The sequence below is a fragment of the Furipterus horrens genome, unplaced genomic scaffold (genome assembly GCF_987537825.1).
Source record: "Furipterus horrens unplaced genomic scaffold, mFurHor1.1.pri manual_scaffold_6, whole genome shotgun sequence".
NCBI lineage: Eukaryota > Metazoa > Chordata > Mammalia > Chiroptera > Furipteridae > Furipterus > Furipterus horrens.
The window spans coordinates 28,655,598-28,679,652 of NW_028327176.1; the positions used below are offsets into that span (position 1 = coordinate 28,655,598).

At 54.0% G+C, this 24,055-nt stretch overlaps 1 protein-coding gene and 1 long non-coding RNA gene across 4 annotated transcripts; one reads left to right on the top strand and one right to left on the bottom strand.

Moving 5' to 3' along the window:
- Positions 1 to 2,069: 2,069 nt before the first annotated feature.
- LOC150005898 (uncharacterized) lies at positions 2,070 to 11,509 on the bottom strand. Its single transcript, XR_016511708.1, has 3 exons — positions 11,066 to 11,509; positions 7,595 to 7,639; positions 2,070 to 2,474 (listed from the first exon to the last, which is right to left on the bottom strand). It is a non-coding gene; the product is annotated as an uncharacterized LOC150005898 (long non-coding RNA).
- On the top strand, positions 6,756 to 17,962 carry SIX3 (SIX homeobox 3). 3 transcript variants are annotated; one of them, XM_090280236.1, is made up of 3 exons: positions 6,756 to 6,810; positions 14,251 to 15,064; positions 16,843 to 17,431. In XM_090280236.1, exons 1-3 carry the CDS (start codon positions 6,756 to 6,758, stop codon positions 17,033 to 17,035), a joined length of 1,062 nt encoding a protein of 353 aa, XP_090136362.1. In that variant the 3' UTR covers positions 17,036 to 17,431. The 3 variants fall into 3 exon arrangements, with proteins under 3 accessions (XP_090136362.1, XP_090136363.1, XP_090136364.1); XM_090280237.1 differs by lacking the exon at positions 6,756 to 6,810 and having other exon boundaries at positions 16,843 to 17,002; positions 17,355 to 17,962; XM_090280238.1 differs by lacking the exon at positions 6,756 to 6,810.
- The last annotated feature ends 6,093 nt before the right edge of the window (positions 17,963 to 24,055 follow it).

The following is a 24,055-nucleotide window of genomic DNA, read 5'->3' on the forward strand; positions in this document are numbered from 1 at the left end:
AGGGGGGTGGGGGGGTGGGGGGGATATGTATATACTTTGCCCTTTTTATTTTAATGGCCAAACATTGTAATGCTAGCTAAATAGAAATTCTTGTCTGTTAATAGACTCCTTTAGTTTGTAATAAATAAGAATGCTAATGACTAAAATTTGGTATTTGGTATGCATTAGCTTTTGTGAGCTTTTCTTTATAGAGTCCTCATTGACATGCAATATGGCAAGCTTCCTTTGAAACATATTTATAAAATAACTACAGTATAATTAAACCAACAAAGCCATCTTTTAAGTAAGCTTAATAGCTCAGTTTTTTTCACCTCGATAAAAATTTATTTTAAAAAGAAAAAAGTTATGCCTCAATCCCACTGTATATTTTATTCGCTGTATCTAATATTTCCTTTGCATCTACAATCTATGCATATCTAATTCTTTTTGACAGCTATGATTATTAATAAAGTGCTCATGAAGGATGCTTCATAGGTTCTTCAACAAGAATAATGTTTTTTTTGTTAATGGAAATTGTAACATATCTTGACAAATACAATATATAAGATATGCTTTTTCTTAATTGTTAATATTGCTATGCCGAATACACAGGAGCAGATCAACAGATATGGCAGGTAATAATCAGAGTGGATGGTGTTTTATACAATGTAACTAAAAATATTTTAATGATATAAAAGCAATAGATAAATAAAAGCTATTATGTTTAATTTTGCTTTCGGTGTACGAACAATTTTGGGTGGTGGCTGCTGCTGTTGCGGGTTTGTTTAAAAGCGGAGGGAGCTCGCAGCGCAGAGTTTTGGGCACACAGGCGGTTGTCCTTTCTTACCGCCGAAGGGTCCTGCAAGCCGAGCCGCCCTTTCTCCGCATTTTGCCATTTCAGCGTCCCGGGGACGCAGAGCCCGGCTGCATGCTAATTTGCAGCAGCACACAGTAGCTCAAGTTCACCAAGTTTTCCTGAATTTTGCAAATCGTTCCTCTCTCTTCCTGACACGCAGTTTCCCCAAAGGAAGAACCCAAAGACAGCAGGAGCCGGACGGGACCAACTGGAGCAGGCTCTGGCTGCTCCTCCGCCTGCCCGCGCCTCCCTGCCCCACGGGCCTCGCTCCCTTCTTTCTGACACTCGGTCCTCTCCGCCCAGGGACTGCCAGCACCCCCTACCCCACCCCCTGAGCGGAGAATAAACACAGTTGACATCACTGTTATAATCTTTATTTAAAACTGTTTCCAAGGTTACAAATTACCGTGCCTCGTATGCAACAGGTTCCTCTGAAGCAGTATCATTACAGATTAACTGTAATGTGTAGGATTAGAATAAAAGCATAAGGGATTAGGTAAAAGGGGGAACGCTCGAGAAATAACGCCCGAGCGCATCTCGACTTCGACTCAGCTGGCAGGAACCGTGTAGAAGCTCGTGCCCAGCGCTGCGCTCGCCGACCTCCTCCGCTAGCACGGGAGCGGTCAGCGGCGGCGGCACCTGCAGGGTCAACGCAGTCGGAGGCTGCGGGGCGAGGCTTCCTGGGCGCCAGGAACTAAGGACAGGTTCCTGGGCGCAGGAAGGCGAAGGGCCAGGAGGCCGAAGAGGCGGAGAGCGCAGGCAGGCCTATGGTCCAGCTGCAGGGCATGGTTCCACCGCCGTGCGGAGAGCTGGGAGTGCAGCGAAGGGTACAGCACGCCCACACGCGTGTCACCGGATTTATCAGGGTTGCTGACACTGCTAAGGTCCAGGCCCGTTGGGGCCCCTCGCAGCGTTCTCCTCCAACCGCACAGCGCCGCCGCTCTCCTGCCGCCCTTCCCCTTCGAAGCCCAGGACTTGGGCCTTCGCCGCCCACCGAGGCCCTGCGCCCCATTAGGCCACCTCCCGGCCGGCTGACCTCTGCCCCCAAATCCCAGAAGGGGCCCCAGATTTCCTTCCCCGTTCACTCCGCTTCCTGCGGGGCCAGCGCTCCTTGGCCAGCCTCGGCCAGAGGCCTAGAGCCGCTGACGTCGCCCCGAGGGCTGTTTGCGTGTCCCGGTGGAGGGCGCAGGGCTGGAAAAATAAACAGCCCGCACCGAGGCTTGGAGTCGGGGCCGGCTGGGGGCTGGAAGGAAGTGCTCAGTGCGGCCAGAGCGGTGAACAAAGCCGGCTCCAGAGCCCGATCACCCCGCGGTGACCCCAGGCCCACCCAGCTGAGTCGCAGAGCTCCGGGTCCTCTCTTCCCATCAGGCCGAACGCTCGGTGGGCGCACGCCGGGGCTCCGGGCCTCCGCCGCCGCCCGAGCCCAGGCTGTCCTTGGGCCTAACCCCGAAGGCGCGAAGCCTCACTCCGCCACCAGAACCAAAAGATCGTGGCTGAGGAGCGACTCCATGCTGATGTCCTCCGTCAGGAAACCCGGTGACTCTGGGACGTGCTGGAGCCACAGCTCTGCCAGCAGCCCAGGAGGGGCGGAGCGGGCTCCGAAGTGGACGGAAGTGGGCGACCAACTTCGCGGTGACTCCTGCTTGGAAAAGAAGGGCCCTGCTGAGGAGGTGGCGGGAGGGGACTGTTGCAAACAGCTGTTCCTCATACATATTTCATTACACAATCAGATAATGCGTCCCACCACCTTCTCAATTATTCACAGATAAACATTTTCAAGACGTTTTGACATCTGTCTTAGTGCCTGCTATTAATTTGGTAATCACTGTAGTTAAAAATGTATGGGATTTTTGCTGTCAGAACACTCCTCTTGGGCGTGCGGGCCCACTGCTGGTCTGTGACTGGAAGCCTGGGCCCTTAGGAGTGAAGACACCTTTGGAGGTGAGAGAGCCTCTCCAGCGCACTGACACTGTTAACAGACGGGATTAAAGGGGTATAAGGGGTACCTGGTTATTTTATTTGTACTGTTGAAGGTGATAGTTGTCTCCTCCCCCACCCGCACACCCCCCTCCCCTTTCCCGCGACAGCCCTGGACTCCACAACACCTTTGCCCAGTGCAGCGGAAATGGTTAGCTTCTACCTAGACCCGGAGTTTGGGGGGCCCGGGGGAGGGGGGCGGGTAGAGACTCACACAATCTCTAAGAAACCTAACAACTACACAAGAGATCACAAATCATGGTTTTGCCCTGAGCCTTGTGGCTCCAGCAGAGGTGACAAGGGCATTTAGGAAACACAGAGAAAAAAAATCGCTCCATTATTGGGGTGATCGCTTGGTAAGTAATATAAATGTCTAAGCACTATTGTATACCTTAAACTAATATAATATTGTATGTCAACGGCAATTAAAAATTGCTTTTCTCCTTGAGTTATAAATGTTGCAAGGAGTATAGCTATGAATGCAGTTTTGTAAATCAGACAAGCAGAGTTTGAAGAATCTTGTAGAACTCATTGGTAAGTACAGTAATAGCAAACATCTCCAACTCTAAAATGCTTATTGTTAGGTATTATTTAAAAGTCTCTATATAAACTACCCAAAGAAGGGAGAAATGCCCCCAGGCAAAGAAGTTTATTGCTCTGTGTCCTGAATCTCAGCTCTGGGAGTGGACGTTAAACTTTGGGTTTAGGAGTATGATCTCCTTAATAGTTCTCTCTGTAGCAGTTTCTTTCCCAGGTGTGTCTGCAAATGGACTCTTATTAGGGAAAAAGGGAAAAACAAACCAGAAGAGAAAAAAAAAAAAGTCTTGAAAGAAACCACCCTTCCAAGGAAGATTAATTGATTCTAAAGTTATTTTCACTCTTTATTGTTCAGAACAAGAACACTTGCTAAATTTATGAAGAGTTCAGTGTATTGGGGTGGGACACAGTATTTGCCTCCAAAGGGGAATAAATGTTTCCCTATTCTTATCCCACAACCCCTCCATTTCTAGGGCAATTATATATGCTTAAACTATCCTCTTGCCATACTTTCCAGATGGTTTGTCTCTTCTTCACAAGATGGACCTTCCTCTGCTCCTTGGAGGGTGCTCATCGAAGTTGCTGGTTCAGAAAGTCCTCTTTCTTTTTTCTTTTCGTTCTTTCTTCCTTTCTTTCTTTGGTCTAAACGGTTCTTCCTAAACTTACCCTCTGCTCTCAGAGAGAGAGTTGGGGAAGGTGGGGAAGTGGAAGGGAGGGCTCCGTTGCATCCAGTGGCTAGTGTCTGGAAGGTTCACTGAGACTGGGCAGGCAAGCTAAAAACCACAAACTGAAACCACAAACGAGCTTCTGCATAGCCTCAGTCATTTGGGAATAGCTCCTCCTCCCCAGGGTGATGGGGACACTGAGCTCTGCCTGAGATGGGAGAGTAGAGAGTAAGAACTTCCCAATATCTCACCCCCCTCCCCCCAAAAGTTTAAGAACCAAATAATTCAATTTGCTTTAGAGTGTTCTTTTGCATTTTATTTGCTGTAAAGGGGATTGGAATGGAAGTAAAGGCAAAAAGGTGTAAAGCTGAGAGCTAAACTTCTTTTTTGACAACTAAATTTAGGTTAAGAGAAGTGAAAAGGGCAGAATAAGGGCCCTCCTTCTTCCTGAACCGTTCAGAACATTCTCTTTCAGAACAGTTTCCTAATCGCAACAAATAATCCAGGTCAAAACAAATCTTTCCTGGATTGCCTTCTTCGGGGCATCTGCAGCCCAGCTGAGAGGAAGGTGAAAGGGTTGCCGTGGGGGTGAATGAGGTGCTCTTTCTAGTCTCCAGGATTTGACCTGAAATTTTTCACCCAGTCGGCTCAACAAAGTTTCTCCCTCAGGAGCCAACATCCCTCTAGCAGGAAGCCCTTGGCCTGGCAGCCTGCATCCTCGCTGGCCCACTCTCCCTGTGTGTGGCTTCCTGTACATCTGCCCGTGTGGTTGGGGTCAAACCCCGCGGCCACTTCGGCTTTTGTCTGCATTTAGACAACTGGGTGTGCACCCGTGCATTCTAATGATTCTGTCTATGCACCTTTCTTTTTTCTTTAAATTCTGCTGTTAGTGTTCTTCTAATTATTTCGTGTGTATTCATGTACAATTGCATGTACACTCTGTGTATAGTAAAGTGATAGCTTAAGCCTGAATTCAGACGTGTGCGACTTCCTGGTCTGCATGCGGAAGTGGAGATGTGCAGGTGCGGGGCTTTAGGTGAGGTGCGAGGCTAATAAGGCTTCCCAGCCCCAGGGCCCTATAGGTCTGTTATACTTGAAACTGCCCAATTCCTTAATCTTTCCGGAGGAGAGAGACCCTGCGACGATTCTGTGCCTCAGTCACACCCGAAGAGTCGGAGAGTCGAAACAGCCTCTGGGACCTCTCGTGGTGGATTTGGGCCCAAACAGACCCGGCCAAATGGGAAAGGGAGAAGTCGCGACATCACCTTGAGGCTCGAGACCGTACCCCTGGCCACCAAATGGCCTCTTGAGCCCAGGGAGCCTGGAGAAGGTGTAGGACCCTAATGAAGAAGTCACAGCGCCTTCCGGGGAGGGAAGTGAGTGTTTGGGGGTGAAACTCTCCTCAGATTTCCCTGAGCAGTGGTACTTGGATTTGGGAACAGGCCTGGGCCCGCCCCCCTCAGCCCCTCCTCCTGCTCCCTCCTTCTTGTACGGAGCTCAGGCTTCTGGTGGAGCGGGCGTCCCGGCCACCCCCAAGCACCTTGGGGCCACACCATCCCTTAGAGCCCTTGGAGTGGCCTTGGTACCAGGAGGGTAAGGGAAAGGTACCAAGAATGGTGGTCACGGTCGTCCTGAGTATTACGGTGTATCTCTCCACTGGGAGCCAACTTTCCGCCTTCTAGTCTCTGAGGCCAGCGGGAGCTCGGGCCTCTAACTTGCGGGAGTAGACCTGAGGGTGTGCACACGCTCGCTTGGGGATGGAAACGGTTCTCAGAGGGAACTTGTGGTTTCCTGGGGTCCTGTAGATTATGTTTTCTCAAGAGCGTGAGCGAGCAAGATGCGGACTTGAGGCTAACTTCAGGTCAGTTTGTTCGTAAAAGTCCGTCGGTGTGTCGGTCTGTCCCTCTACCGTTCATTCGCACAAAGTGAAGCCACCTCTCCCCCATCCAACATGCAGCCTTCCAGGCTCCGAAAAAGGGCCAAAGCCCAGGGTACTCTGAGGCCTGGTGGGTGAGGTTCTTGATGTACACCCTTGTGTTCTGATCCTAAGCCCAAGCTGCCCAGGTGTCCAGTCAGGGTCAAGCTAGAAAACTTACGTGGGAAAGGAGGACTCGAAAAGCTACCTCACACCCAATACAGGATGAAGTCCCAACCTCAGTGCGTTATATGATACCTACCTACAGCCCTGGCATCTCACTGCCAACACATCGCGGATCCAGATTGGCGGTGGTGGGAGAGGGAAGGATGATGAAGTTGGGTTGGCACAGGATGGAGGTGGAGATGTAAAGATGGAAAAAAGAAACAAGACTGGGTGGGGATGGACTTGGGGCTGCCTTCATATCGACAGCTTTTGGCCGGCTTTGGAGAGGTAGGTCGAGCTGTGCCGTTACCACCCCCACGCCCCCCCCAACACACACCGGAAAATAAAGCTAATGATGAAGTAATTTAGGAGGGGGTAAGGGGCTGGGCGACCGGAGAGAGGGAGGATGGGGAACTCATGCCCCAAGAGCGAAGACAAACAGCTGTGGAGGCTCTGTTGCTGCTCAGGGTTCCCAACAGGTTAGCTAGAAGGGGACTCACCGGGCATTTCGCAGGAAAGTGGGGAGGAGTGCGTGTGGGGAGGCAGACTGAGCGAGAGAGGGGGAGAGAGCCTCACAAGAAGACAGAGGGTGGGAGGAAGGAAAAGAGAGATAGGTGCAAGAACGCACGCCGGCGCGGCTTAAATAAGGAGACACTTCCTAATGAATATTTATCCGCCGCTGCTTCCTGCTCCCGGCTTCCCTTACCTTGCTGCAGGTAAGATCTCCCCCGCGCCCCAGCCCTGGGGGTCCTCACATCTACCCAAGTCATTCTCGGGGCACCGACTGCCCGGCGGAAGGGTTCTCTGCAGCTGGGGAGTGGGGTGCAGGAGAGTAGCTCCACTCGGGTTCGGCTTTGGCGCGGTGGGTCGCCACTTCGCACAGCCACACACAGACTGCGTGCTTGGGCTACTTGTGTGGGATGGGTGTGAATGCGTGTATAAGAGTGTGTGTGACAAAGAGGTGTGCGCCCGTGAGCACGCACCCCTGTTTTCCGAGCGCTCTGAGGGCATTTTACGACTTTACACTCGGACGCCCTGGATTTCTTGCCTTTGCCTTTCTCTGCTCCCCCTCCTCTTGCCTCTCCACCTCCTTCACCCTACCCCCACCTCCAGCTGCTGTGGCGCTCTTCTGTGGGCTATTGTAAATCTAGTGGAGGTTTCCAGGGCGGGATCTTGGGTCTCTCATAAAAGAGGGTGTATATTGGGTCATAAACCCCTACAAAGGCCGTCGGGGCAAGGCGACACTCCTCCACCCCCCTCCACACACAACTTGGGGTCCCTGGGCCCACGACGAAGCTAAGGGTGATCGGGACCCGTGAGTACTGGGTGAAGCTTAGCGGGCGCCGCTGGCTATCGGTCCTGGGCTAAAACTGGAAGCCGGGGGGGACACCCAGGCTGAGGGCGCCACTCCCCCTCCCCCCCAAACTTCTTCCTCCCTCTTTCGTCCGCGGGGGCCGGGGAGAGGCTGACGATATAACCAGAATTCTTAAATGGACTTACCCGGCCACCTGTTGAGACTCCATTTGGGGTGGGCAGGCTCTGGAGCTGCGCGAAGTGGACACACAAAACCAGACGACAAAGTTGGAAAAAGAAAATTTCCTCTGGCCTTGCCCGGTGTGGCCAGTTAAGCTCGCAGTTCTGTGCTAGGGTCAGGCGGCTGTAGAGCTAAAATAAACTTCGCCGGGTCCCTGGCCACCCCAGCGCCCCCCTTATCCCACACCTTCACAGCTCGGAGGCCGGGGGCTGTGAGCCTGCGGACTGGGCGCTCAGGGCCCAGCACAGGCAGTTTGGCTTAACCCGGACAGGCTTTCTAAGCCCTGCTCAGAAGTCAAAAGCAGCAGCGCCGCCGCCTCGGCGCGGCCTTTCATGACGCGGTCACTCCTTATTCTTGTGCCTCGCCCTCTCTGGTCGCCCCCGGACAGAGGCCCCGGTGCCGGGCCGCTCCTTTCCCTCTAAATCCCCTTCGGGTCATTGCGCTACCAGCACCGGGCCATGCGCTTCTCTTGCTAGCCGTGTGGTTCTTAAAGGGTGGCACCCCCCTATACCACCCCGCCCTGCGCGGGCCCCGACCCCCGCCTCCCGCCCTTCTCGGATCTAGCCCCCCACGCCGACGCCCCGACCGTTGCCTGCGGACTCCTAGCCCCCTCCCCTCTTCTCCTCCCCTGAGCAGTTGGTAGGCCTGGCCTTGGGGCCTCAGAGCTGAGTTTTACCCTTTGCCTCAGGTCCCCTTTCTCTCTAACAGCATACACCCCACGCTTTCCCCGCTCTATCTCTGCCCTTTACGTGAATCAAGGCTCCAGCAACACCTTGCCCAGGACAGAGACGATCCCTGAAGATGAGCAGTTTGGGCTTGAATTAGGGTATCCCTGGGATGGTAAATGGGGTTAGGCATGTCAGTTGAGCTGGGGAAGACAAACAAGAGGTCTCCCCAGACCAGATGGACTTAGAAGGCTATCCCAGGGGCCTACCAGGCCTTTTGGGCATCACTCATTTCTAGAGGTGGCCACCCTGCAATGGTGTCCTAAGGTTATCAACCTAGGCAGCCTGCTGTGTGTCTGAAGCATTGTGGACATATGGGGGGGGGGGCGGACTTTCAGAAGGCCCAGAGTGTATCTCCAAGAGTAGCCTGCTTCCCAAGCCCAGTGCATTAATCCCCACAAGAGTAATCCTTAAAAGTCCAAGAGCTGGGTGAGCAAGGAGGGACCTCGAGTGGCAACTGTCCCAGGAAAAGGGCATCGAGGAGAGAGAGGCAGAGATGAAAGGAAATCTACTATTTCAGAGGACTGTGGCAGAACCCTAATAGGGCTTTTTATATTTACTGGCCAACCAGTCACCTGCTCCCTTGATTAAAGGGGGAGTCATTGGTAGCTCTGCTCCCCCTTTCTTCCAGAGCTATCCCTCTGTCTCTCTCTTTTTTTTTTTTCAGCCCCAGTTTCACAGTTGCAGCTAGTTGTTCCTGTACAGGGTGGCCCTGCCTAGAACATTTTCTCCAGGCCTTCTGACAATTGGAACACGACTAAAGAGAGCTTAGAGAGGCATGGCTCTCTTGTGGGGTGAGCAGGGTAGACTATAGTTTCTTGTCTTCCCTAGTGCCAACTGGCATAACATTTGACTGGGTCTGTGGATGGTGAGGGAAACGATGGTTTGAGGAGGTGAGCAGGCGCCTCCATTCTCAAATCCAAGCCCTTAACACACCCATTCTGGGTGTCATAAGGGGGCCCCTATGAAGAAGTAGGTGGCCTCTTGGGCAGAGGAGACCAAAAGAACTTGGGGAGGGGGGAAGATGGAAAGCTGACACTGTCCTGGGCATCTGCCCTCTGTCACCTCGATACTAGGCCAGATGCATGTTTAAGGACCTTGGGCAACTAATCAGTTTGAAACTGGCCATTTTGGGACAGGTCGGCCATATATTGCCAGTGCTACAACCTGAGGCTGCAACAGCCTAAGCTCCAACCCGTAAGGCTCCTGTCCTCTGTATCTCCCACCTCTCCTTCTTGGGACTGGGCCATGTTTGTGCCCACTCTCCTGGGCCTGGCAGTGGGAAGTGCAGTGGCCCAAGACGGAGCCAAGCTCCTCTTGTTTGAGAATGTGGGGGCGGAGGAGCTTTCAGCGGTTGGTGGTGCTCATTAGGCAGAGCGGGGTGCCGAGAGGTGCGCGCCGCCAGCCCTGGAGGCCGCCTTTGAGCCGTCGGGGTGGCTTCATTAAGAGGCGCTAACAAGGCATACAAATGCCGGCCCAGCAGCTTTCTTGCAGTGGCGGGGCCTTAGCAGGGCGCCAGGCTAATGAGGGTCACTCAAAAGGGCTGATCAAATATTCAAATTTCACCGCACGCCGGGAACTTTTATGTGCGGAGAAAGTTGAGGCAACTGAGTTGTGTTTACTGTCCCCGGCTACAACTGCTTGGAGCGAGGGTCCCGGGAGGCTACGGCAGGGGGCGGCGGTGCAGGGAGAGAGCAGTTGTTGTTGTTGTTATTTTTCATTCAAATGAAAGTAATCGGGGTCCTTGAATGGCTTCCCGGCCTCCCCGCCTGAGTGCTGCGCTCCTCTGCGCCCTCCTCCAACGCCAGCTCCTAAAGGCTCAGTTTGTAGCTTGCGGGGAGGCCTAAAGCACAGGCCACTGGGCGAGCCCCCGCCTCTTGTCATCCAGCGAGACGGAAGGGGCGTTGCCTCTCACTGCAAACCGGCCTTTAGGAGTTGAGCAAGGCCCAGTGGGTGCATTTGCCCCAGACCTCGGATCCTCTTCTCTCTGAGGCTTGTGGACCCCTTGGCTTTCCTGTTAACCCAAAACTAGGAGAGAATGGGAGTCTCAAGCACCTCCCCTGGTGGCGGTGTGAATGCGGGGATTGGGGCTGACATTTGTAAATAAATGTCCAGTAGGTCCTGGTAGAGAAAGACACTCTCCAGCGCAAACGCCCTTTCTCCTCGAACCACCTGTACGCTGTCCTTCCTGCGGCCTGGGCCAGAATCGAGCAAGGATGATGGTGACAATTCTGTAACCTCGGCCTGTACGGGCCCTAAGTCCCAGGTCTCGGAGTCTGAGTGGCCAGGGGGAATGGGAGACCCAGAGGCCCCGCAGGCTGACCTATCCATTCCAATATTCTCTCTCTGAGAAACCCGGGGTGCAGGCGCCCCCTCCGCGTTACCCCCCACCTCCAGGATTACCTCCCAGCCCTCTGGCAGCCCAGCTCCTCCAGGCACCAGAGCTAGGGGAAGGCGGCCTGGGCCCCGGAACCCGAGGTCCTTCTGCTTCTAACCCCCTCCCCAACGCTCAAAGCCTGGGAATTTGGGAGCGGAAACTCCGGTGTTCCACAGCTCTCCCCATCCCGCCCCGTCCCCACACACGGGTCAGCTCTCCTAGAACGAGACCCAGTAGAGCCTGTGCTCCCGAGATCCGCTAGGAACAGTCCAGCCATCGGCGCCCAGGACCGACTGACCCACCTTCCTCCCCAGCTTCAGGGACTTGCAACTTACAGGCTCCGGGCGCCGGGCGTCGTACTTTGGGTCAGAACAGTGAGGTGCTGGCGGCAGCAGGACTGCAAGGTGGGCTCCGTGGGCGGCGCAGAGCTTGGCGGGGTAGCTCTGACAGCTCGGGCTACGGGTCCGCCCAGCCGCGCCCGGCCCTGTCCCGGAGCACAAAGCTGCGCGCCTCGCCGCCTCGCTCCGCCTGGCTTTGCACTACCGAGCCGCAGCCGCTACCGCGGGTGCGGTGGATCGGCACGAGCCCCAGCCGAAGCTGAGGCAGGGGTGTAGCCCAGCTGAGTATCAGCCCCACTTCCCTCAATTCTCCTTGAGTGGCGAAGGTTTTCGATTTCAGCGCTTTCGGCAGAGCCCGCAGCACCTGCTCAGTCTCCCTCCGGGGCCGACCGCTCTTCAGCTGGGAGAGGCCCTGTCGCCCCCACCCGGAGGCGGGGGTTTCGGGGGCCCAGGAAGGGACTGGCTGAGTTCACCCGCCCGCCCGGCGCCTGGGTCCTCGGCTCCAGGGGATGCAGTTTCGGGGTCACGAGATGCTTTCAAAAAGTTGAACACAATATTCGGAAACCCACCCGTAGGAATTCTCCCCCACACGCGGCACAATACCCACTCCCCTCCCTTTTTCATTCCTTCCTCCCCCGCTTCCTCCTCCTGCCCCTACCCCTCCCACCCTTCAGCCTATAATCCTTCCCCTACTACAGAAAGGGATCGGGAAGAAAGGATGAAGTGTCTGTTTTTGTGTCCCAACCTTAGAGCTCTTTCTGGGCCCGCAGTGAACGACCGCCCAGAGACTCGCAGCTGGGCAGAAAAGGACCCACGGCCTGGATGAAGATATATGTAGATCACCCCAAATGGGGCTTGGCCGGGCTTCCCTTTGGGCAAATATTGTCCTGCCTCAGTCCTCGGGTTTAAAACCAGCGACCCTCGGCTGCCTCGGGCTGAGCGGGCCAGTATCGGCCCCCTTCACCCAGTCCAGAGACTCCCTGCCGCTGCGGAGCCTCCAACCCAGCTTTCGCTTCTCCCTCAGAAGGCCTGGCGATTCGCGAGTCAAGGCCTCAGGAGGGTCAGAGCTCGGGGGTTTAGGCGCTGGGACACTCACAGCCCCAGTCACGTTAGTTTTCCCATTTAAATTCTGTCTCTCTTCCTTCACTGAGATCTCCAAAGTGCTATGTACTCGGCACCTCGCTCCAGATCTGCATCGGAATGTAGAAAAGATCTTTTTAAAAAAAAAAGTTTTGAATTCCTCAATGATTTTTCTTCTGGAAAGGCAGCTTAGGATAATTATGTCAGCTTTATTGAGGGCAGATTAGTTGAAGTCTGGACGCTGCGTTTCAATACACGTTGTACACGGGCCGACAATGTGGGCATTGTTGGCTACTGTGTGTGAACTCATTCAAAATATACACTTCTAAACACCAAACTGAGTCCTGTCTAAATATACACAGTGCTCAGAGGAAAGACGTCTCTGACCCCGACAAATCTGCGTAAATCACACTTCATAGTTACAGAAGCCTCACAAAGGGAGGCCCGGCTCAAGATGCTGATTACATCTTCTTAAAAGCGACATACCTTAGAATAAATACTGATGCTGGGTCTGGGGACTGCAGTGACCAGAGGGAGGGAGGGGATAGCAGAGAGCCCTCTCCATTCAATGGGCATTTTGGGGTCTGTGTTCAGGCTTGTGATGTTACTTTCCTTAGAGAAATTCTACTGTTTATTAATTTTTTTCTTTGCAAGCAATTTTCAGGCCTATCCACTTCTTTGGGGCAGTCTCCAAAGTTTGAGTGCCCTTCTGTGGCTGGAAAGCAGGCCCAGAGATCCCGTGGCAGGACTCGGACATGGGGTGGAGGCTCCAGTGAGCTCCCGGGCTTTTCAGCTTGCGAACCTCCTCCGCGTAGCTCCTAAGGGAAGCAGCTGAAGTCCAGGAGGAAACAAAGAGGAGGGTTGCTTTTTAAGATAGAAAGAAATGTACTGTTATTTCTACTGCTGTTTGAAATTTAGGGTAATAGGGGAAGTCAAGGCTCTTTCACTAGGAGGCTGAGTAAAGAGAAGCCAGGTCCAATGCAGAGGAAGTTGGGGTAAATGTAGCTGATAATCAGGAAGCCAGAGCAGATTCCAGCATCTTGGCTTCTACGCTCCGGCTCCCAGGCACCAGATGCCCCCCAAAATCCCGGGTCACAGCAGCCTGCGGAACCAGGGTCAGCTCGCGGTGGGCCCCATGATCTCATCTATCTTTTCTTCCCCTCCACTGTTAGTGCTCACATAGGCAGAAAGAGGTGGCTGGACGTGCATGTGCAAACCATGTCCACTCAGCTTTCCCTCCGCCTCTCTTCTCGGGCTGGCCCTCGGTCCTCATGCAGTGTAAGGAGTCTCTCATCTCCCACCAAATTCCACCCCCCCCACACACACTTTAATTGATCATCCCACTGAAAACTCTATGCCCATGGCTTTTTGAATTACTGGATCAACTTCTTAGGGGAAGAGGGAAGAAGGGAACTCAGAGACACTGAAAAAAGCAGAGAGAGAGAGAAAGAGAGAGAGAGAAGTGGGGGACGTGGTGAGATTAAGAGTTGCAAACATTAAAAAAAATCTTTCTCCCCTCTCCCCCCTTTTCCTCCTCTCCTGCTCCCCACCCCCAACCCCACCCCCCCCACTCTGGCTAAGTGGTAAAACCGTCCTTACGTTCTCGGTATTGATTGGCAGGGCTGACAGTGATTGGCAGTGGTTGCCGTGGCAACGCCACAACGACACGCCGCAGACCAATAGAAAAGCGAAACAAAATGTTTCAATGCTGCACTCACTGTGGATTTAGGGGAGATATTATGAGGCTGTTGTCATTAGGGCGATTGCTGTGGAATCGCTGAATCTTGACTCGGCGGTGGTTGGCTCTCGCTCTCCTCCCGCTCTCCCTCTCCCTCTCTCTGTCTCGGGTTCGCTTTCTGCGCGCGCGCACCCGGCCGCTCTCCTTCCTCCCTCTCTATGTGGCTGCGCGGGGGTGTGTGTGTGTGGATGTGTGTGGGGTGTGGGTGTCCCTTACGCCCTTCCTCCTCCCCCTCCTCCTGCTCCCCCCTCCTTTCCTTCTCCTCCTCCCCCCTCTCCTCTCCCTCCTCCTGGTCCTCAGCGCCCCTCTCCTCCTCTTCCTCCCCTCTCTCTTCCTCTCCCTGAATTTTCTCCTCTCCTCTCAGGTCAGTCCATGGTATTCCGCTCCCCCCTAGACCTCTATTCCTCCCACTTCTTGTTGCCAAACTTCGCTGATTCTCACCACCGCTCCCTACTTCTGGCGAGTAGCGGCGGTGGGACCGGTGCGGGAGGCGGCGGCGGCGGCGCGGGCGGCGGCGGCGGGAACTGTGCGGGAGGCGGCGGTGCTGGCGGAGCAGGCGGCGGCGGCGGCGGCGGCGGCTCCAGGGCCCCCCCGGAAGAGTTGTCCATGTTCCAGCTGCCCACCCTCAACTTCTCGCCGGAGCAGGTGGCCAGCGTCTGCGAGACGCTGGAGGAGACGGGCGACATCGAGCGGCTGGGCCGCTTCCTCTGGTCGCTGCCGGTGGCCCCCGGGGCGTGCGAGGCCATCAACAAGCACGAGTCGATCCTGCGCGCGCGCGCCGTGGTCGCCTTCCACACAGGCAATTTCCGAGACCTCTACCACATCCTGGAGAACCACAAGTTCACCAAGGAGTCTCACGGCAAGCTGCAGGCCATGTGGCTTGAGGCGCATTACCAGGAAGCCGAGAAGCTGCGCGGCCGTCCGCTCGGCCCGGTGGACAAGTACCGCGTGCGCAAGAAGTTCCCGCTGCCGCGCACCATCTGGGACGGCGAGCAGAAGACGCACTGCTTCAAGGAGCGGACTCGGAGCCTGCTGCGGGAATGGTACCTGCAGGACCCCTACCCCAACCCCAGCAAGAAACGAGAACTGGCGCAGGCCACCGGCCTCACTCCCACACAAGTAGGCAACTGGTTTAAGAACCGGAGGCAGCGCGACCGCGCCGCGGCGGCCAAGAACAGGTCAGTGGCGGGACCCCGAGGCCTGGCTACCGTCTCCGTGACCCGGGAGGGAAGAAGGGTTGAAACGAGGGCAGGCAGGTTTAGGTTGCAAGGGGCTCCGGAGCTCGAAAGAAGCCACCACCCCCTGGTCAGTTGGAGAAAGTTTTCGCTTGCCCAGGCGCCCTGCAGAGGGGCGGGCTGTGGGTAACTGATTGCATTGCCTGAAAGGGGCTTTCGTCAGGGTGGAGAGTGTGTGTGAGAGATCCTGGGGACCCACAGCCCCTGGTCCAGGCCCCTGGGAGCCTTAGCCTTGCAGTGCACCCGCACCACCTCCTCAGCCCGGTCCCAAGCTCGGGGCTCCTCCGAAGCCTGCAGACGGGGAAAGAAGGAAGGAAAGTGCTCCTTGCCATCAGGTTATTTCCAACCATTGCACACACCGGGGGAGGGGTCCACCAATGTCAGGGAGAGGAAACTGAACCCAGGTCCCTGCCACAAAGGGAAAATGCTGGCTGGCACCATGCAGCAAGGCCTTCTTCCGAAAGCATTGCAAGCTGTCTGACCAGGAGCAGGAAAGCCGGGCTGGGAGTGGAGAGGCCCTGTGTGTTAGAACTCTTGCCCCAGCCAAGGAGCATCCCCTTGGTCCACTAAATTGGAAAGAGGGCAGGAGCAATTTTGCTGCTAGCAACTTGGCTACAGAGAGTCACAGAGTTGTACTGGGCTTGACCAGTCAGAAGACTTGGGGTGGGGGGTAGAGTAGGGAGAAAAATAACTAGAAGCAATGATGGGGAACGGAGAAATGAGTGGGGTGGAAAGGGGGAAGGGAATAAGTTGGGTGAGAGCCCTGACAAGAAACTTGTTTCTGCCCAGTGTGGATAGGCACTGGGCCTAGTGCATAGAAGGGAGCAGGGCCCCTGATGCTGACAGCTGTGAGGGCTGGGGGCTGAGTGTGAGGTCCTGGAGTGACTTAGTCGGTTCTCGTTTAGGTGGTCCAGGCCCGAGTCTTCAGCCCTCTCACCCGTCTTTGGAGCCAAGTTTTCGCCTGATGTGGGGAGCACCCAGGTTCAGGGGAAGGCCTCTTTGTAGGGAGAGCTCAGAGACACACTAGGTTCGCACAGCCGCTACTTGGCCCCAGGAAAGGGGCAGCTGGAGACTGCTTTGCGCTTCCCTCCTGACTTCTCGCCCCTTCACCCCCGTGCTTTTCTCTCCCTCCTCTTTCCTCACTTTTCTGCTCCCAGCTTCCGTGTTTTTTCTTCCCCCGCTCGCGTACTCTGCGCGCAGGGAGCGGGAGAGCAAAGCCAGCCAGTCCTACCCGGGGTGTGTGTTTGGGGAGCTGGGGCAGGAGCACAGCAGCGACCAGACTGCTCTTGGGGCAGACGGCTTAATTGGAACCTTACTAGGGGCTGGGGAGGAAGAAACACCCTGTCTGTCCCTCCCGGGCCTCTTCCCATGCGGGGCTCGGTGTCAGCTGCTTGCGCCCAGGCCTCCCCAGGCTGCCGGCCTCGGGATCTACCTCTCTTCGGAGGCCGGCCCGGGTCAGGGAAGCCTTAGGAAGCTCGAGGGAGTCGCGGGGAGGGCACTTGAGAGTCAAGACCCGAGCAGGGAAGGTTCTGCAGTGCTCAAGAAGCGGCCAGGCGCTTGGAAGAGGGGATGAGCGCTGAGAGCGGAGTCGGGGGCGGTAGCGAAGTGCGCGGCGTGAGGGAGGCCCTGCTCACAGCGGCGTGGGCTCCAGGAGGTGGCTTGGAGGAGACGGGTGGCACTGCCGCTGTGTCAGGGCAGGCGCCGCTCTCTGTCTCCTGCAGGCTCCAGCACCAGGCCATCGGACCGAGCGGCATGCGCTCGCTGGCGGAGCCCGGCTGCCCCACGCACAGCTCGGCAGAGTCGCCGTCCACGGCCGCCAGCCCCACCACCAGCGTGTCCAGCCTGACGGAGCGCGCGGACACCGGCACGTCCATCCTCTCGGTAACCTCCAGCGACTCGGAATGTGATGTATGATACCCAAGGCTGCCCTCCTCCCTCCGCCCCCGCATTTCCCCTCCTCACCACCCCCTCCTCGACCTCCTCCTCTTCCTCCTCCAGCCCCAGAATACTCCGGTATCAGGATACACAATCATACGCACACAAGTACACACACACACTCCCACCCCAGCCAAAAATATATAAAAACCAAGAAAAATAAATTTAACGCAAACCATCAACAACCCCCAACCACCATCTACCACCACGGCCACCCCAAAGGACCGCGACGTCAACAGTCAGACGCTGATGTTGTGGGCAGAAAACATAAAAGAGGTGACAATTGTATACTTTCCAGGACAAGCACGGCTTCTCCTTTCGGTTCCCACAGACCCGGCACCCCACCTGCATGACGATTTATTTGTATCTGGGAAAATATTCTCTCTAGTTTAAAACGATTTAAAAGGAGTCGACTATACAAAAACCGACCACCACCACGATGACAACAAAAGCAAAACAGACAAAAAGAGAAAAAAAAATAAAACCGCCATCTCCCTTCGGAATTTGTTTAAAAAAACAAAACAAAACAAAACAAAACTCCTGGAGAGGGAAATAGCAAATGTTGCTGGCCTTTTGTTGCTCTCTCTCTCTTCTTCCTCTCTCTCGCTCTTTCTTTCTCTCCGTTTTTAAGTCCAAGTATTGGTCAAACAAGATGCAATTTTCTGTTTTTTGTTCAGCAGACAATCATTTTCTTCGTAAGCACCTTTTTCTCTCCACTCTGTCACTGCCTGTGTGGGTACTGGTTATAAATGTGGAAAAAGAATAGTTATGACTGTAACAGATTTTTATTTTTATTTCAAAATTTTATATGAATTATGTATATCTTAATGATTGGTCATTTTCCCAGTTTGTAATATATGTGTAGAAATTGCCTGTATATGATATTGCTTTTTCTCCTCTTTCTTCTTCTTTCTCTCTTTCTTTCTTTCTTTCTCTCTTTCTTTCTTTCTCTCTTTCTTTCTTTCTTTCTCTCTCTCTCTCTCTCTCTCTCTTTCTTTCTTTCTTTCTTTCTTTCTTTCTTTCTTTCTTTCTCCTTTTCTTTCTCCCTTTCTTTCTTCCTTTCTCTCTTCTCCCTCCTCCCCCCTCCTCGCTCACTTTTCCTTTGGGGGTTCCTCTCCCCCTTGGTGTTCCAGGCGTCGAGTTGGCAGCTAAGGCGTGCTGGGGGGCTAGGGTAGGAAGAGGGACACCCTGTCGCTAGCGAAAGCGGAGAGTGAGACCGTAGTATTCTTATGCAAAAGCTATTTCAAGTATGTCCTAGCTGCTTTGGAGATATCTCTCACTCCCCGTAGGGCGCTTTCACTGTTATCTTAACTGCGTGTTTATCTATATGTAAAAACTTTCTAAAGCAAATACAGTATTCTCCATTTTCTTATCACTCCTGGAGACTGGTGTTTTTGTCCACCCTAGTGCTGAAGCTCCGGGGAGCCTCGGCCCGACCTCTCCCACTCCAACTATGCCTCCAGAGCTGGGGCAGAATTTTAAGACTGGGTCTGGACATTTTTCCTGGAGAACGGAGGGGAGAATATGGAAACGAGCCCTTCGGGGAAAAAAGAACCAAAGCCAAATCCTGAGCGGAAAGGCCGGAGAGGGCGCCGGTTTCTTCAGCGCCAGCTGCCAGGCCCGGATCCCCAGGAACTGCAGCCTGCGCGGCCCTGGTGGGTCACTGGGGGAGTGTTTGGCGTCTTTCGGTTGTTGCTTTCTGTTTTTCTTTTTAAAGGGGAAACATACAGGGTCACCAAATCCAAGCCTACACCCAGAGTCTAGCTGACAAGTTTTGTTTTCTTTTGGGGAGGGGGCAATTGTAGACCAGGTGGGGAGGGAAGAAAGTGCAAGGTAAAAGCAGTTTAAGGAGTGTAGGGTGTAGAATCAGAATTGGACCCCCTTCTCACTGCCAACGTGTGCGGCAGTGTGACTGGATGACTTGCCTTATGGGTCTTGATCGGCTCCCTGAAATTTCTTCCCATCTTTTGCGATCTACTGGTGTCCCTTGAACCCCAAAACATTTCAGAGCCGATTTACATTTTAAACTGAAAACCAAAAAATTACCTCTTTTTGCTAACCAGTCCTCACTGGCTTCAGCCCCCCACCCCACCCCAGTTCCCCAGGCAGGGTCCCCAGTTTCCTGTGATGGCGGGGCTCATGGCGCCTCCACTGCTCTGGGCCGGCCTGCGCCCTGCGCCTAAGGAGGAGCCAAATAGGTAATTTCTGAAAACTTGCCTTCACTTGAAAGTCCAATTTCCAAAGCGAGGAGAATTAGGGAGAAACGTGCCTGATATTTTGCACCTGTGTCTAAACTGATTCTGACTTCCAATTTCCTTTTGTCCCCATCTCTGGCAGCACCATGAGGTGTAGGCAGGCCAGGCTGGACAGAGAGGTGGCCAGACCCAAAGGTGCTTTGGGTGTGCGAGTGGGGCCTTGTCTGCCCAGGGCGCCTATTTGTGCTAAGCAGGAAGTTCCCTCCTGAGATCCTTCTTACTTCCAACTGAGGCATGCAGACACCCTCCAGAACCTCCAGGCTTGTGGCCTGTCGGGATCTCTGTGTGTGTTTACTGCCTGGAAAATGGTCCTCATGCTGCCACCATCTAGGCAATATTGACCTGAGTGGAAGGCATTTGGGGAAGGGGCTGCCTGGGTTCTACCCAGCTGAACCTCTGTTCTGGTGCACACAGCTAGGTCCTGAATGAGGGGATCTGTCCCCTTCCCTTGTTTTTTTAAGTGGCTTGTCACATACTGACCCATATCTTGGGCCTGGAAACTCAAAGAAGTGGAGCATCCGGATGGATCTGATCCAACTGCCTAAGCAGAATTTATGGGTGGAAAGAAAGGCATGGCGCCCCTGCTGAGGAGTGACTTCTGAAGGGCCTTGACTGGTGACTCTAGGAAGCAAATGCCTTTTTGTCTAGGGAAAGGGGACAAACCAGTGGAGGTAAAATCCTTTCTTCTCTCAATACACCCTACAGAGGAGGCAAGTTTTGGGCATCCGGTACTCATTCCCCCTCCACTGCTGAAAGGAGGCTACAGATTCCACAGCAGCCTTCAGCTCTGGAGGCTGAGGCCCTGCTGGCATCACCCACCTGCTACTGGTCTGTCTCGCTATGCATCATCTATCGCTCTCTCTCACCTCCCATGTTCCCACCTAGGTCTGTACAAATACAAACATTCTAGTCTGTACTTTCTGACTTTATCTATAGATTCCCCCCAGAAGAGGCATGAGTGCATCTTGTGAGTGGTGCAGATGTGTGCAATTCTGAATGCTGGGTTTCCACCATGCAATCAAGGCCCACATATAAAGTGATATGTGTGTGTGACCTTTGATATACATGTGTGTGCAGCGCATCAGTGTGTGTCCAGTATGTGTTTTCATGTATATAGCCTATAGTGTAGGTATTTGTGTATGGCTTGGGCAATTTATAATGTACCTAGTTCTGCAAGGAGTGGCTCCAATACACCTATAGGATACCATGCGTGCAGGGCCTTTCTGTGCAGTGGGCATGTGTGTTGTGGGATTCTGGTGTGGACGTGTGTGGGTGTCCTTGTCCTAGTCAACCAGCAGATATGATCACCAGGCCAACCACCCCAAATGGATCTTCCTCTTCCTTTGAGGAATGGGTTTTCTTTGACTGGAGGGTAGAAGGGAGTTGGGCTCTATGGCCTTCCCAGTCCACCCTTTACTCTGATACACTGTGGATATTGCATTGGAGTTGGCCCCTGCCTCCTTTAACATCAGAGCGAGGGGAAAGAGTCCCTTTTCTCTCCAGATATCCTTTTGTCAGCTGCATGCCCGTCCTCCTTTCTGGGTCCTCAAAGCCAATGCAAGAGAGTCAGCGTCCTAGGGTCTGTGTGGGAAAACTTCTGTGCAAGGCCTGTCTGAAGCCCTGCTGGTTGAAAAGCTATCTCAGCCCCTGTGCACAGCTCACACAGCCTGGCATGTTGCGGATTGTGCCTTCTTCCATGGGGGGGTGCAAAGGTACGTACTCTCAAGATGGCCCCATCAGGCTGGGTAAGCAGGCCTCCGCATTAACCATCCGTCCTCTCTGTCAGGCCTATGGCACCCCTGGGCCAGCTCCTCTCTGACTGCTGTGCCAGGGTATTGGTATACACCCACCCGGTGCACAGTGCGCTTCCGCCTGGTGCCTCAGCTAGTACCTCAGAGCTTCCCCTGTGTACATAGGCTCTGGGCAGCCTGCTCTAGTGTGTAAGGGGCCTGAAGAATAACAGCTGATTTGGGGATATTCTTTTCGTTCCTACCTCCCTCAAAGAAAAACAATAGCAATCTGGGATTTGCACTGGAACCCTAACTGGCAGAATGGGATTTGAAAGTGGAAAAATCTGTATCAAAGTCATTGACCCCTAGTAGCAGCCTCCCTGAGGGAAGACAGACAAACCCAGTCCGCCCTGCCTGCTCACCACCCCCCTTCTCCAGCTTGTGGTCTGAGCCCCAACTTGGCCCCTCTTCTTGCCCTCCTCCAATCCTGCGGAATCGGAATCAGAATCAGCTGCCCAGTGCACCAGCACAGTTGATTATCCTGCGTGAGATGTATAACTGATTTAAATGAAATGACCTGGAAGTTGCCCTGGCACGGGGTGGGGATGCTGATCAATGGTGAAACTGGAGGCACAAGAGCCTGGCTGTCTGGGCTAGGATTGGGGTTGGAGGCCAGTGGTGGCTGGACTTTGGACTCCAGTGATGCTCTGGGAGGGCGGTGGGCAAGTGGGGGTGGAATGAGAACATTGCTGTGGGCTGGGTCCAGGAGTGCTCCCTTAGCTTCTCATGAAGTAAGACTTGGCCAGCTCAGCACATTCTGGACCCAGTGCATTGTTCAGGTCACTGGAGCTCGCAGCCTAATCCCAGGCCTGCAGTGTATTGGGCCCACTTGTACACACAGAGCATTCATTGGACAGCTGTCTCTTCTTGCTCTCCCAGTCTTTCTCTGCCTCTGTGGCCTTCTCAGTGCCCACCTAAGTCTTGATCTTCATACGGCTATCACCTGGAGCACCAACTGCCACCTCTTGGATTTTTCTGGGCCTTCCCTTATCCCCTTCACCCCAAAGCGCTGGGGTTTAGGTGTCCAGTTCACCTGACACAAGCCCCTAAGTCCTTCAGCTCCAGTGCCCCCCCCCGGCCCTGATGGCCCCAGCTGAGCCTCCTTTGCCCTCTTCCAGGGCCCCCAGCTCTCTGGCCCAAGGGAGGGCAGAAGGGAGCAGGGAGGAGGGGAGCAGTGCAAGCCAGGCTCCAATTTCTCTGGTCAGCTGAGCACAACTTTCCATTTGAGTGTATTCATGCAGTGGCTGATTGCACTCCACTGTGTTGGGCAGGGCTCCACCGGAGCAGGCAGGCACAGCCAGGCTGACAGAGGCTACACCAGTCACACACACACACACACACACACACACTCAATTATCTACACCAATACACATCCAACTTAATGTTATGCACTCACTTCACCTCTCCCATAAACATAGTATAGCCCTTTCCCTTATTGTCCACCTGTCCCCAGAGCAGTTTCCTAACACCCATAGATTTCCTTCCCTACACAACATAGGCCCTGCCTTTCTGATTTCCTTTTTACAGATTGATCCTTGACACAAACACAAGAACCTTGCATGCTCTGTTTCCCCTGCAGGCACACTCTCCAGGGTGCACACACTGCAAACCATACAGATGCACACACAAACATGCCCAGCCTCACAGTTGCACCCTCCTATACAGCTGTCTAGAGCTATCCACACAGCAAAGGAAAATACATGTCTGCATAATACAGTGTTAGCACCAATAGACATTTAGTGTGCAGCCTGTTATATGCAGTACAGTGAGCTGGGTCTCACCAAACATTCACGTACAAGAAAGAGAACAGATGAGCAAATAAGTACAGTCAGAGAACACAGCCGCTACACATTCACCAGGACAAGTGCACAGAGGCTATGCAGAGGAAACTTTCACACAACATGCTATCAGACAACCCAAAGACATAGTAGAAATGCCTCCCAGAGGCACTTTAACCCCAAACATCATAGCCTGACTCTAAGCAGAGAGTAGCCATCCATTTGCCCTACCTCACCCACTTGCAGCACACACACACACCCCAGGCTAAGGCCCAGAAGAAGACAGGCAGAAAACTAGATGAGCGCTTTCAGGGAAACATGCCTAATCTTGGGAGTGGTCAAGCAAACATGGGTCTCCATTTTATAATCCACCCCAACTGCCCAGACACATTGTTTTGCAGAGGCAAGAATGGAAGGGAGACTAAAGAAGGGGGAGAGAAGTTATAGAGAGGAGAGAAAGGCAAAAGGAGCAGGAAGAAAGAAGAGAGGAATGTTGAGACAGAAAGTGGGAGGGACAGCAACAGGAAGGATCAGGAGGAGATGGGGAGCAGCTACTTCCCGGTGCCAAGCCTGGCTCGGGAGAGGTTACAGGGGACCCTGGTAAGCACAGGGACAATTCAGTTTCCAAGAAAGTGCCACGGGGAACTGACTTGGGACTGGCTGGACCTGGGAGGTGAACTGAATGCTCTATGTGTGTGTGAGGCAGCTGGTGCCTCGAAGTGCCCACTCCCCTGTGCACTGGGAAGTCCAGGGAGCTGCGTCTGCCCAGAAGAGGCCCAGCCATGAAGACGCCCTCCTTCACGTCCCATGCCACTCTTCTCTGCACTCAGCAGCAGCCTCTCCGCTCACTCTGAACACTCTCAGCCCCCCCCCCCCCAAATCACTTCGTTCACACACTGCCTCCTCTTCCCTGGGAGGCATTGGCTCAGCAGTCCCCCTGCACAGAACAGAAGTACATCTCAACACCTAGCAATGACTCCCCGCTTTTTACAAATAAGTCCGTGACTCTCCTCAATTTATACACACACTCTTTTCTGGGGAGGAATGGGCCTTAACCTTAATGAGTCTAACCCTTCAGACACCAAGGACTTGACAGAATGTGCTGGCAAGGCAGGAAATCACGCGGGAGGTCACACATGTATGTATCTCCGAGGCTGCTCCTTGCGGGCTCAGGGG

Bases quoted from the DNA above. Each gene is read 5' to 3' on its own strand.
- SIX3 (XM_090280236.1), top strand. From the start codon at position 6,756: ATGAATATTTATCCGCCGCTGCTTCCTGCTCCCGGCTTCCCTTACCTT. The intron at 6,811-14,250 runs GTAAGATCTCCC...CTCTCCTCTCAG, and splicing joins CTTCCCTTACCTTGCTGCAG to GTCAGTCCATGGTATTCCGC. The intron at 15,065-16,842 runs GTCAGTGGCGGG...TGTCTCCTGCAG, and splicing joins GCCGCGGCGGCCAAGAACAG to GCTCCAGCACCAGGCCATCG.